A 14,333-nucleotide genomic window follows, 5' to 3' on the forward strand; every position below is an offset into this window, starting at 1 on the left:
GTGTGTGCAGTATGTGTGTGTGTGTGTGTGTGTGTGTGTGTATGTGTGTGTGTGTGTGTGTGTGTGTGGAGGCTCAGAGAAATTCATGTGGGAGTGACACGATGCTTCCATCTTTCCACTCCAATTATCACTTGGTGAGAAAGGCGGTAACAAGGTGTTTATGCATTCAGCTCACAGCTGTGTGTGAAGACACACACACACACACACCACTGCACGCTCTACACCTGAGCACCTCACACGTGCACTCAAGCACACATTGTCTCATTCTGTCTACCCCCCCCCCCCCCCTCCAATGCTCCCCACCCCATTTTCCTCCCATTCTTTCACTATTTTACTCTTTCACTGGCACACCTCCATATCTAGGTTCCTCTCTCGTTCCTTTCCCCTCACTCTTTCTCCCTCTCTCTCTCTCTCTCTCTGTGAATGCATACTTGGGGTTGTGTGGTGAAGTGTCAGGGGTGTTTGTTAATGAAACGTCGTGTTAAAAACAAAACAGTGTGTCAGTGGTAATGAAAGTTATGAGCTGACAGGTCTGTGTAATTGTGCTGCTGTGTTATCAGTGGCACGCGCTTCACTTTACGTGTCACGCTTAGCAGCAATCAAAGTATCACACTGCCTTGCACAAGCACACACACATACACACATCCATCAGTGCAGAAGATAAGAGAGTAAGATCATTAGTAGATGCTTGTCTTTTGTTTGTATGAATCAGGTTATTGCTACAGGTTTTCCACTGTGCTCTGAGTGAACTTTTCTGCAGGTCTTTTTTGGTGAGCTGCAGGTTTTGGTGCTAGACTGAGCTCTAGCTGTCCAACAGATCTTCCTAGAGAGAAAGAGAGAGACACACACACACACTACTTGTCATGTCCAGCATGCTGGACTCGGCAGTTCCCACTGTAGCCAGGCCAGGGTTTAGAGTTCCCCTTCTAGACTTACTCACCAGGGTCAGTCAGCCAGCACTACGCTTTCAGGTGTGTGTGTGTGTGTGTCTGTGTGTGGATTTGTGTCTGTACATTTTTAGAACCCAAATTTCTGTGGGTCTAAAGGACAACCCTCCCCACATTGGTGTTTTGAATGCTGAGGCTAAAGTTAGGTTTCATAGGAATTCATTTGAAAATCAGAAATTTAGAACATTTTTGTGTTTTTTTTGTGGTTATTGTAGTTTTTGTTTTGTTTTTGTAGTTTTGTTGTAATAAACATAGCTTTATTATTATTATGATTTTTTTTGCGTATAGTATGTATATATATATATATATATATATATATATATATATATATATATATATATATATTCATATTCCTCATTGTTGCATGACTTGTAGTAACTGTTCTACTAGCCGATGCAGTATTTGTGTTGTTGGTGTAGCAGTAGTTGTAGTAATGGTTGTTGTTGCCGTAGTAGTTTTTCTTATTGTTGTTGCTGTGATTTTTATTGTAGTGATTGTTGTTGTGTTAGTAGTTGTAGTAGTTGTTTTTATTATGGTTAGAATTGTAGCTGTAATGTTTGTTGTTGTGGTGGTAGTAGTTTTTGTAGTCAGTTGTTGATGTCATAGTTTGTATAGTAGTAAAGATTGTAGTTTTTGTAGTTGCAGTAGTAGATTTTGTTATTGTTTTAGCTGTAGCTGTAGTTTTGTTGTATTAGACTATGAACATGGGTCATACTCCTCCTCTCCTCTTTGCTTCTCCCTAGTTAACCTCTTCTCCTCCTTTTTTTTTTCTCTTGCTGTGGAGTCAGAGGCAGCCCCCTGTATGTGCTGGCTCATGTCAAGCTTGACACTTTAATATAGTGCAAAGTGTGTGTGTGTGTGTGTGTGTGTGTGTGTGTGTGCTTCTCTCACTGAGCAGGAAAAACCACAGTGCTCAGCTTTCATACACTGTACCTCAGTAACCTAGCGGTGTGTTTACATTTCTAAATTAAACACCTTTTATTGAGTTCAGGTCGCAGTAGCTGCTGCTAAACAGAGCTCACGTTTGAGCTTTTTCCCACACGGTCAGGCCTGTTGATATTAAAACCCAGTAAAAATAAAGCCAGTCTGTCATAAATAAAGAGAGCGGACTGAATATGTGTTAATTACAGTCATTCGGAGGAGTGATTTAAGAGTGACTAGCATATAAAGCACACTGCATGGAGAGCAGTTTGGTTGAATTAGCGCTTTAACTGTGGGTTTATTATACAGAGACTACTGTTATGTTATTTAGGAATAACTATAAATTATGCAGTAACTGCTGTGAAACTGTAAGTCCTGTGACTGTGATGGAAAGGAATTTACACAGTTTTGGGTAAAAGCCCTTGATTTTTGTGTATTTTTAGTGCATTATCAGAGTGTTTGTAATGTCATGTTTGATGTCTGGATCATATACACAGGTTTTAAAATTAAGATTTTATTCATACGTCTGTTATTCATCTAGTCTTGTATGTTTTTTCCAGTGTTTAACGGCCACACTAAGCTGATAAAGGAGAGGGAGAGCACGCTCAGGCCGAAGAGCAGAGAGCCGGTGGTGAAGGATCGCTCGGAGAGGGCGGAGACTCGAAGAGAGCACAGCCAGTGTACCAGTACCAGAAACCACACTGGTACCAGAAACCACACTGCCCACAGCCACGGCCTCAGAGGAGCGGCAGAGGAACTACGCAAACAGGTAAAATCATAACTCCATATTCTAATGCTGTGTTTTTATCACACACGAGCAAATCACTGATATGAAAGCAGTTGGATGCTTTGGAAGCGTGTCCAAAAAAATTGCTTTTTCTATACAGAAAGATGAAATGTTTGCCGGCCCTTTTAAATTCATTGCTTAATGATAGGCCCACTCTCCTTTTTTTACATCTGTCTTCACACAATGTAAAAGGGAGGCTAAGAAAGACTCTGTTACTGCATCATGATAAATCGTTCTACTTAATTTAGCTGTTAACCCTCTTACTATCTTCAGATTTACTAACACCCTTTATTCTCTGAATCAATATGATCCCAGCAATTTAAACCTCTAGAAAATTATTATAATTAAATTTAAAAATAAACCTGTTAGCAAAGTTGATTTGCCAGTTATTTTATATTTATTGTAATGGTTTATTAGTATTATATAAGTTTTATAAGTGTTGTGTTGTTAGCTTAGGGCCTAAAGTGATGAGACGTTTAGAGAAAGATTATAAAACTGAATGTAATAGTGACCTCAACATTATTACCACACAAATGTGTGTAAAATATTGATATTTCTTATGTTTAATGCAAATAAACCAGCCTTTGAACGGACATTGAAATTGAATAATTTAAAACATTTAATTTGTATGTATTGTCTTCATCAAATTAAGAAATTACAGTAAATATGAATCACAAAACTAGTGTCAGTCTTTTTTTTACAGACTTTAAACATTGAATGGGGTCAAATTGACCCCAAAGATAATAGGAGGATTAAGTGCAAAGAAAAAGTCGTAAGTTTGGTGACTGAATGTGACTAAATGCTATTCTCTGCCCTTCTATTCAGTAGACTCCAGCCAATAAAGCTGTATTGAATTTTACTGCATCTAAATTAAGGCAGATTATTATTTTTTATGATTAACTTTGCTCCTCTTCTACTTCTGAATATATATTTAGCTATGAACATTTCTGATCAGTGCAGTGATGCCAATAAAGCTGTGCTGAATTGAATTGGAATTGACTCAGACAGAGAGGCAGCATCAGTCTCGCCCGAGTCCAGCAGCACTTTCAGTCTCATAATGACATTAGCTAATCACAAGTGAGAGCTGGAGGCGGCTTCTTCTTTCATCACAGGGTGAATGGCTCACTTTCTCTTTCTCAAGATTCACCAGTTAAAGTACTTCTCTTTTTCTCAGTCAAACTCTTTGTTTCTCTTGTCATTGTTTCCTCTTATTTTTTCTTTTTTTTGGTCAGTTTCTCTTTTGTGTCTTTTTCATTGTGCCTCTCTTTCTATTTTCTGTCTCTTTGTGTCTCTCACATTGTGTCTACCTCTCGTCTCTTTCCGTCTATCTCTGTCTTTCTCTGTGTTTTCTTTCTCTTTTTCTTTTCTCATTGTCTCTCATTTTGTCTTTCAGTGATTTCTGTATCTATCTCTTTCTGTCTCTCTGTCTCTCTCATTGCATCTCTCTCTCTCTCTTTCTGTCTTTCTTATTGTCATATTTTCTCTGTTCCATTCTTTTTTGTTGTCTCTCTCCTTCTGTCTGTTTTAATGTCTTTCTCTTTTTATCTCTATTTCTGTCTCTCATTGTCTCACTCTCTCTCTCTTTAGCTCCCTTTGTGTCTAATTGTCTGTCTTTCTCTGTTTTTTTTTCTTTTTCTTCCTTTCTTTCTTTTTCTTGCTATTTTCTCAAGTAGTTGTCTTAGCTTTTATCTTTTTCTTTCGTCTTTTTTTTCTTATTTCCCATTTTTTAATTTTGTTCTTATTTTCTTTCTTTCTTTCTTTCTCTTGCTCTTTTCTTGTTTTTCTTGTGTGTCTTTGTGTAGCAGTGGTGAGCAGGGTTATTGAACTGAGTAAAGCAGTTGACCTGACTTTGTTCCCTTTATCAGTGACTGTATTGACCAGAAACACACACACACACACACACACACACACACACACAGATATCCTCCTCTTATCTGCCTGTATCTTGATCACACTGTATCTGCTGTGCTTAGAACAGTAAGAGTGAGCAGATATTATACATATTAAGACAAATCCAACCTCTAAAAGCTGCAGTCTGGGACAGGTATTTAACTGCTGTTTAAAGTGCAAAATCAGCATTATCTAATTTTAAATAGCATTTATTGAGTTACTTAACATTTAGCAACTTTTGTTTAAATCATACAGACAGCAGAGATGCATTCAGCACTTCTAACTCAAACTGGCGTCTGAGAGGATGTGTGGGGATTGTGGGTATGAGTACATGCATGGGAGATATGCATGTGTAGTTTTGTGCAACCAAGAATGTACTGTATTTCACAGGCTTGACTTCATGCTTAAATCTTCGGCCTACAGTGATTAAATTTCACACCCCTCCTAGATTAAAGGGTTAAATTTGGGTGTTTGGATTCATCCTATGAGCTGCAGATGTTCTGTGTTAAATCTCTCTGCCATCCTGCAGCTGGTCTACAACAACACATGATGTCATCTAGACTCTAGAATCACACACACACACACACACACACGCAGCTAAAGCATGTCCTAAATACCCGTCTGTCTGTTTTTATGTCAGTGTCACTCTTTCACTGTCTTTGGTTCTTCAGTTCACTATCTGTCTCCTTCTTTCCTCTCTTCTTTCATCATTCCAATCGTTACTGCTCTGTATCCTCATTTAAACCCAGTTCCTTCTCTCTCTCTCTCTCTTTCTTTTGCTCTCTCTCTCTCTCTCTTTTTCTTTTGCTCTCTTTCGCTCTCTCTTTCTCTCTCTTTCGCTCTCTCTTTCTCTCTCTTTCGCTCTCTCTCTCTGCTGGAGGAGCAGTGAGGGCGCTTTGCTCTACTGGGCACAGACTGGTGACAGGCAGATCTGCTGAAGGCTTCTGTCTCTTTCTCTCTCTCTTTCTCTCTCTCTTTCTCTCTCTCTCTCTCGCGCCCCCTCACTTGCTCACTCCACCTCCTCCGACAGACTAAACATTCACAGGCGGAGTGGTTTTGCTCTCACGTGCGCAAAAAAGCCTCAAGAGATCCACAGTAATGGAGTCAGTGAGCCCCCTACTGGTAGAATCAGTCACTGAACTGGCAACATTCACAACTGCTGACGGAGCGCGAGAGCGGCTGCTTTTTTCTGCTGAGTAGGATTGGCTTGGCTTTGCAAGCACATACTCTGTATTGCACAGCACATTGACCATCCAGTTCCTGTGCACTGAAACTGCCTGTTTGTACAGTAGGCATCTATGTATTTGTACATATGTATTATTAAAAAAATAAGTATATATTAATCACATAAAAAAACTATAATTAATGTTTATTGCATTCACAATCATTCATTTTGGTCCAACACAATGACTGAATACTAGTACCACTAGTTGTTGTGTAAGGGTGGAGCTGCTGCAGAGCCACAGTAGAGCCACCTTACACCTGTCATGCTACCTGCAGAGAGCATCCATCATGCCCACCCTGGGGCTCCGACACTGTCTCCTTTCTCTCTCTCTCTCTTTCTTTCTTTTCGTTCTCTCTCCCTCCCTCTCTCCGCCTCCCTCCTTTTCTCTTTGGCTGACAAGGAGGGGAAACGACTGATGAAGGAGCTCACGTTTCACTCCCCCCTTATCTTTTAATAGCCTCTCTTTGTGTTTGGGCCCCACCTGATAGGAATACAATACAGCGTCCTGCTCCAGAGGCCCGCGCCAGTCTGTCCTCTGGCTCAGACCGCTGATGGATCGCTGCAGCCTAGGCACACTTCACTTAACACTGCCTCCAAAGTGGAGCAAATACTCGCCGGGACTGCACAATGTTCCCATTTGTGTGTACACTTGGGTGTGAGCATGTTTAGGATTGTATTAACTCTGCAGCATCTGAAGCAGAGGTCAGCAGGCGTACCCACTAGGTTGCGCTCTCCAAGTTTCAGCTGTGAAGTTTTATTTGTTATTTTGGTCGGTCTGAGAACACGCCGGCCCAATCTAATTCCCACAACTGCCTTTAGCCAATGAGAGCCTGGTTGTAACCTAAGCCTCGTCTCCAGCGCTCTGAAGCCAGCGGGGGGCCTCTGATCTGCAACCTCTTATTTGGAGCATTAAAGCGGAATTACAGAGCTTTAGGAAACCATACCATATAAAAAGTGAATTTTATGAGCAGGGATGGGATTTTGAGCTATAAACTGTGCACTGGAGTGATTTAAACAGGCAGTTGTTGGCAGTCTGTCCTGTGGAAATTTGTCTGCAGTAAGAATGCAGTAAGAATGTGTTGTCACATATTGTTGATATATTGGATGTGTATTGAATGCACCTATACCAGCAAGAGACTGATCTTCTGTTTCTTCATTTCCAGGTTTCCAAAATGAACGGCCTTTCACGACTGTCTACCGCCGGCGCGAACACAGCCGCTGCCAAAAAGCCGAAGGACTACCGGCTGCCATCCAGAACTGTGAAGTACACAGCCACCGTGACCAAGGGCCACGTCACCTACACCAAAGCGAAAGGAGAACTGGTGAAGAAAGCCAAACTCAACCACAGCAGGCACTCTTCTGCTGCTGCTGTTGGTGGCGCCCATAAAGCAAACAGCACCAATCAACACCAACCAGCCAGCAACGGCCACGGCTCCCAGCCCCCCCACTCAGGAAAAGCCCAAAGTAGCAATGCAAAAACCCGCAGACAGGTGCTATTATCCAACGGGGTCCACAGCGAGGCCAACACCCGCTTCAACTGCCGGCTGAACGGCCGCCACAGCATCAAGGAGGAGGAGGACAAAGGACCGCAGTGGAGACACAACCTGCGCAACTCTAAGCGCAGGATGGACACATCCGTGGTTACGGAACCAGAGAGCACAGAGGCCAAGTCCAGAGTGTCCGTCTCTGAGGCTAAGAAACCTAAGCTGCAGCCTAGCCCTCTGGTAGAAACACGCAGTAAAAAAGCTCTGGGTCAGGACAAAGCCACGAGCGCTCTCACTAACGGACACAACATCACAGAGACGGCCGCTTCCCCCACTCAAAAAACGGGTCCTTCTGCCCCCCCTCCTGCTTCCCCTGCAGCCCCTGGCTCCCCTGCTGCCCACCAGAGCCCCGCCAACCCGGAGCCAGCCAGACAGCGGCCCAAACGAGCCTCTGCAGGCAAACTAATGTTTATCAGACAAGCACAGCAGAGGGCTCAGACCAGCGCGGCCTTTAGCCGCTACGCTAACACTACCTCAAACAGCAAGCCCTCCAAACCAGCAGAGCCCCCAACCACACCTCAGCCCCAGACGCGAGTAGACAAGGAGAAAGAAAAGGAGCGTGAAAAGGAGAGAGAAAAAGAGAGGGAGCGAAGTAGGGCAGGATTCGCTGCCCTGCCGGACGTTCCCGTCTTCAGGCCTAACGCCCGGGAGTTCCAGGACCCCCTGTTGTACCTAGACTCTATTCGAGAAAGGGTGGAACCCTGCGGGCTCTGCAGGGTCCTGCCTCCCGCAGACTGGAGGCCCGAGTGCAAACTGAACGACGAGATGCGCTTCGTCACTCAGGTGCAGCGCATCCACAAACTGGGGCGCCGCTGGGGCCAGAATGTACAGAAGCTCGCCTGCATCAAGAAGCACCTCAAATCTCAGGGCATCACCATGGAAGACCCTCCAGTCATTGGTGAGAGAATTGAATTAGAGTAATCCAGCCTTATTTTTACTCTTTCCTTCCCTCTTTCACTTTCCCAAAGACTGTTAAAGGCTGTGTTATATAATAACGGCATTATCTATTGTTTTTTTTTGCCCAATATAGAGTAAACTTTGTTTAAGACATGACTGGATGCTTTTGCTTTTCCTGCCTTAGAATTCTGCTTATGTTTCTGATGCCGCCATTGTGTGAACTCAGCTTAAGAGCGTAAAAAGAACCAAGGAGAGGAGCCAGTACTCAAAAGGAAACTCTCCTTAAAAGCATAAAGAAGAAACACTTACAGAATCTATAATATACAAGTAATGATAAAATTAAAATTATAATTGTGACAATTATAAAATTAGAATTGCTCAGGTTTTAAAAAGATGGCGGCAGGGAGAGGAGGAGCTGAACCTTAAAAAAACATAGAATGAAAAGGAAATTATTAGGCAGTGTTTTGGGCATAAGGTAGGTCAACAGGTCGCAAAGTTGGCAACACTCACTGAAAATGGTTGTCCCAAACTGCAGACCTAATAGTGCTTCACCATTAATAAGGTGTTTACGGTGGTAGTGTTTGGTGCAGAACAATGCTTTAAAGTGCAAACAATGTTTTTATTAATGGTAGATGATTAGGAGAGGAGTGTGCACACAGACAGAAATCCCCTTTTAAATAATAATCAATAGTCATACGCATATAAGTATAATAAATAATCATTAGTTTAATTGATTAGGTACAGGTTAGGTACTGCACTAGTTAGTGTGTTAATGATTTATAGAAGTAACTTTTTTTTAAGTGCAGCCTTTTACAAACCACTACTGCACTGTCCTGTACTGGCAGATTTTTACATCACTCAGAAAAATTACAGAGCTGTTGACCCAGCCCCTTTCTGTCAGCTACATAAAGTACTAACACCATTTAGATTCACTCCAAATGAAGTGAAAACTGTGGTTGCACAGCACAAATGGGGGTTAAACACGTCGGCAAAATCACAAATGACATAAGAGTTGATTCCAGTATGTTTCAGTAATGATATGCTGCTTGAGTAGCCGCACAGGCAAATCATGTGACTTCACAAACCGCAATGAAAGCACATGTTAAGATATAAGCCCGCTGTCAGCCCAGGTTAGGAAATGGTAGCTCACCTAAATTGCCTGTCTCTGTGGATTTGCCAGAGGCACAGCTGAGCGTTTACGGCCTTCGCAACCCGCCCCTGGCCTTTGGTTTCCAGTCGCACTCTCTGTTCAGAGTGAAGGTCCAGGTTATGTGGTTGGAATAAATGTTTACTGAGGTAGTAAGAATGCAGCTGCAGTGCTGGAGCGTTTTCATTTGGAGAGTCGGAAATGCTGGACACTGATTCGTGTTAATTTTTTTAATTCATATTCACTTTTCTGCTACAAAGGCATGCTTTTCTTATTGACTATCAAGAAACAAATACATATGACTTGTTTTTTGTATTTTTTTTAAAGTAATGAACTGTGAAACTGATTGAATTTCACTTCTGTATCCATCAATATCCAGTTTGCTCTTTAAATGTGTTTCCCAAGCAGTGCTTGTGTATTGATTGGCTCATGAACAAGAAAACACATAAATCTCTTTTCTTCTCTCACTATCTTTCTTCTCTGTCGTTTCATCCTCTCCTCATGTTTTCTCCCTGCAGGCGGCTGTGAGGTGGATCTAGCGCGATTCTCGGAGCTGGTGAGTGATATGGGCGGCATGCAGCAGGTGATGGACCTGAAGAAGTGGAACCGGCTGGCCGACCTGCTCCGGATCCCCAGGTCAGCGCAGGACCGACTGGCCAAGCTGCAGGAGGCGTACCTGCAGTACCTGCTCAGCTACGACCAGCTGAGCCCCGACGAGCAGCGGCAGCTGGAGCAGGAGGTTCTCAAGGAGAAGGAGATGCTGGAACGCCGCCGGGGGCCCCTGGAGGGCCACTCTGAGAACTCCCAGCGTACCCTGACACTGCCCCGCTATGAGCCCAAAAACGGCCTGACTGGACTGGCCCTCCGAAACGGCTTCCACACCGTGGAGCCGGAACCCCCGCGGCAGGCCGGCCGCCGCAGACTCTTCTCTCAGGAAAAGAAAGGGGACAAAGTAGATACTCATCACGAAGACAAGATCAAGGAGGAGGAAGAGCAGGATAAAGGGGTTCTCAGTGACCAGCACAAGTGTATATACAAGGTAAGAAGCTTTTCCCACACCTACAAGTGACATATTTGCTTTGAAAAGGGTTCCAAAGAATGTATGCGATGAGAAACATTAGGATCTATTCATTGTCGGGTGGAATATGAAACAAAATACACTTTTTTTAAGAATATGCACCCTTATTTTAGGAAACACACTACTTATACAGTTTAGGACCTTGTTTTAAGGCTGTTTTGAGAACAACAGTTCTGTGGATCAGAACTCAACCGTGGATTTTGAGATTCTGGTCCATTTTGACATGATGCATGAATCATGTTTAATGCAGATTCTGCATATTTTTTTATTTGTGGAATAGTGCATTACCATGCTGTAATATTATGGGTAACCATGAAGGGATACACATGGTCAGCAGCAGCAATACACAAATAGGCTGAGTAATTAAGCAATGATTGATTGCATTAATGTTATTAATGAACCTAGAGTGCACCAAAAAACATTTCCCACACCATAACGGTCTGTGAATAACCATAACCTTTCTGACAGCTTTAAGCAGTTTGGCCATTCTCTGTTGACCTCCATTCTCAACCATCTACTTCCATCTACAAAACTTCACTGTTCACTGAATATTTTTCCTTTATTGCACCTTTTTTGACTCAGTAGATCAGTTGTTCTAGAAATACTTAAACTAGCCCCTATCTGACATGAACCATCATGCCACACTTAGTCACCTGATGCTATTGGCTCATATTTGCATGTTATTTATTTATTTACTTAAAATTGATGAGTTTCTTTGATTTTACCAAATTGAAAACCTCTAAAATATAATCAAGAGGAAGATGGATGATCACAAGCCACTAAACCAAGCTGAACTTGCACTGGGAGTGACAAAGTTATCCAAAAGCAGTGTGTTAGACTGGTGGCGGAGAACATGCAAAGATGCATGAAAACTGTGATTAAAAAACAGAGTTATTTAACCAAATATTGATTTCTGAACTTTTAAAACTATGAATTTTGATTTAAATGTTTTTTGTTATTTTAGCCATTTCTCATTTTCTGCAAATAAATGCTCTAAATAACATTTTTTTATTTGGAATTTGGGGGAAATGTTGTCCGTGGTTTTTAGAATAAAACCAACAATTCATTTTACTCAAACATATACCTATAAATAGCAAAAACAGAAAAACAGATTCAGAGATAAAAGTGGTCTCTTAATTTTTTCCAGAGCTGTATATATATTTTATTAGCCAGGTGACTGGTTCCTGTCTGCATATGCATTATACCAGTCTGTGCTCATTCAGCAGTTTTATTCTGGAACCACACCTGGACAGCGTTGCTTGCCTCCACTTAGCATTGAGTCAATAGAGTGGCCTTTGTACATTGTGTGTGTTAAGCCTTTGTCAGGTAGCGCGAGTGTATTAACTGTCTGAAAAAGCGGTCGATTTACTTTTCCAATCCAGCGTGTTTACTGGAGTCAGCCAAGACGACGCTTGTGCCATTTCCTCAGGTAATAAAGCGCTTAGCGACCGTAGGAAGGACTCACCGCTGAGCTGCCAAAGCATGTGCCAAAACCCGAGCTGATGACTGTGTTCTCTCTTACACACAAACACACACTGAGTGAAATGGAACAGCAGTCTGAGACAGGCTGAGGGAAAACAGGGACTTACTGTGACAGCCTCATCATACATCTGTGTGGGCTTTTACAGTCGGCAGGGTTTGTTGTATGCAGTGTGTTTGGGTTTGATGGAAGTGTTGCTGAATTCACACAGATCAAGCTTGTGATAGAAACAGTCACGTACAGTAAACTGGATGTAGATGCCCTGGCAACACTGTAGAGCTTGATGCACATTTTAACTTGCCACTCAAATAATATTTGGCAACTCATGGTCAAGGTATCAATAAATTGTACAGCTACAAATGTGCTACAGTAGGTAACTTTATACCTGCTAATAACTGTTGTCTTTGTTGATTGTTGTCTGAAATTTCTCATTTGGTCTGACAAAACTTCTGTACTCTATATACTCTAATTATATACTTGAATCATTTTTTTTCTAGTTAGAAAGAGTGCTGGGTTAATTTCTCAGCTTGTCATTTCTAGAATTTTTTTGCCACCATGACCAGGAGATTGCCGCTTCGAATCCTGTTCATGCAGCTTGCCATTGGCAACTGGAGCCCTGAGAGAGCAAATTGGCAATGCTCTTTCTGGGTGGGTAGATAACGCTCTCTCCCCACATCACTCTAAAGGGCGATGTGAATCAGCACAAGGCGTCTGTGAGCTGATGTATCAGAACCGAGTCGCTGCGCTTTACTCTGAACACGCCGTGATGCTACTCGACAATGCTGCATCATCAGCAGTTCGAAAAGAAGCGGTGGGTGACCTGACATGTATCGGTAGTGATAAGGGGAGTCCTAATGAGTGGATTGAGTAATTGTCCTTGTAAATTGGAAGAAAAGGGGATAGAAATAAAATAAAATAAATTCTGTTCTGTCAGCCATTCTGCGCATTCTAATGTTTTATGGAAGCTGTAAACATTTGCAGGGCGGCACGGTGGCGCAGTGGGTAGCACTTCCGCCTCACAGCAAGACGGCCTGGGTTCGATACCCGGCTGGGGCGACCCGGGTCTTTCTGTGTGGAGTTTGCACGTTCTCCCCGTGTCTGCGTGGGTTTCCTCCGGGTTCTCCGGTTTCCCCCCACAGTCCAAAGACGGCACGTTCAGGCTAATTGGAACTTGGTTGGAAATTGCCCCTTAGGTGTGAGTGTGTGAGTGAATGTGTCTGTACTGTTACCGACCTACGAGTCCTCTTCTGAGGACGAGATCATAGAACCTTGTGAATAGACGTTACCTTTCCTGCCACGAAATAGCTGACGAGCTGATGTGGCGTTAAACTCGACTAACCTGACCTGACCTGTAAACATTTGCAAACTTTTTGGTTGTGTTGTCTATAATTTCACAATCTTATCGATTTATATTACTATAAACAGTAATATAAACACTTCTTAATGAGACCTAATGAGTATATCTGCATGTATGTGTACATAAGGGGATACAGTGCTGAAAACATTGAACGAGATGACAGATTAAAGGCAGTTTTTATAGGTTACAAACATACTACTGACATATATTCTTCCATATTAGCCAGTAAGTGTGTTTTGCAAAGCAACTACAGAACAGACAGATCACTGTTTCATTAGATAATACTGTATAGATCCAGAGTTCTCCCATTTTTTCTCATTTTTTTTCTTTAAACAGTTTTCTGGTCATTTTGCGTATGTGAGCTCACATTGTGTGTGTTTTATGTGAGAGAGAATGAAGTGAAGTGAGAGAATATAATGAAGGAGGAAGAAGAACAGTGTTTTTTGTGTGTGTCAGAAGTTTCCCAGGCCCTCTGCAGCCCTGTTGAAGGTAAAGTTACTGTGAGTGTGTCAGACAGCCCGGCTGCATTGGCTATATTGGGTCTGCCGTCTGCGCTGAGCATAAATGTAGGTCACTGCTGAGCTTTCTTACTCATAAGAGAGAATCCCTTCTATTATACTCTCTCTCACACACACACACACACTCTCGCTCTCACTCTCTCTCTCAGTTTATAGTTATATTAGAAAGTGAGTGGCGCCTTCGATTCGATGTAATGGAACATTTACTGTGTAAAGACTAACAGAGGACTATATGTAATGTTAAAAGACTGACCCAGAGTCCCACGATCATGAACATTGTCTGTGTTCTGTGTTTTGACTCCCTCTAGATAGTTGACCATGTTAGCTCACATTCCTCAAGAACATTAAGTCCTATCTCAGTGAGGCAGCACAGAGAAATACTTACATATATTACATTTCAAACAATGTGGGGACACAAACACTGTAGGGTCTATTTAGATACCACTTCACAGCATCATGTCAGCCACCTGGAATATAATGGAAACCATATAGCAAAATGATCAGACCTCAATAACCTAGCAAGACTATAGCTCCACTGAGCA

At 42.4% G+C, this 14,333-nt stretch overlaps 1 protein-coding gene across 2 annotated transcripts in view; it reads left to right on the top strand.

The window, feature by feature from the left end:
- jarid2b (jumonji, AT rich interactive domain 2b) overlaps nucleotides 1-14,333 on the top strand; it is a 184,704-nt gene that overhangs the window by 155,248 nt on the left and 15,123 nt on the right. For both annotated transcript variants that reach the window (XM_022683099.2, XM_022683100.2), the window contains 3 exons: nucleotides 2,429-2,637; nucleotides 6,934-8,212; nucleotides 9,877-10,397. In XM_022683099.2, the coding sequence (XP_022538820.1) occupies nucleotides 2,429-2,637; nucleotides 6,934-8,212; nucleotides 9,877-10,397 (2,009 nt within the window). The remainder of the gene's footprint in view (nucleotides 1-2,428; nucleotides 2,638-6,933; nucleotides 8,213-9,876; nucleotides 10,398-14,333) is intronic.

This window comes from Astyanax mexicanus, chromosome 3 (genome assembly GCF_023375975.1).
Source record: "Astyanax mexicanus isolate ESR-SI-001 chromosome 3, AstMex3_surface, whole genome shotgun sequence".
Lineage (NCBI taxonomy): Eukaryota > Metazoa > Chordata > Actinopteri > Characiformes > Acestrorhamphidae > Astyanax > Astyanax mexicanus.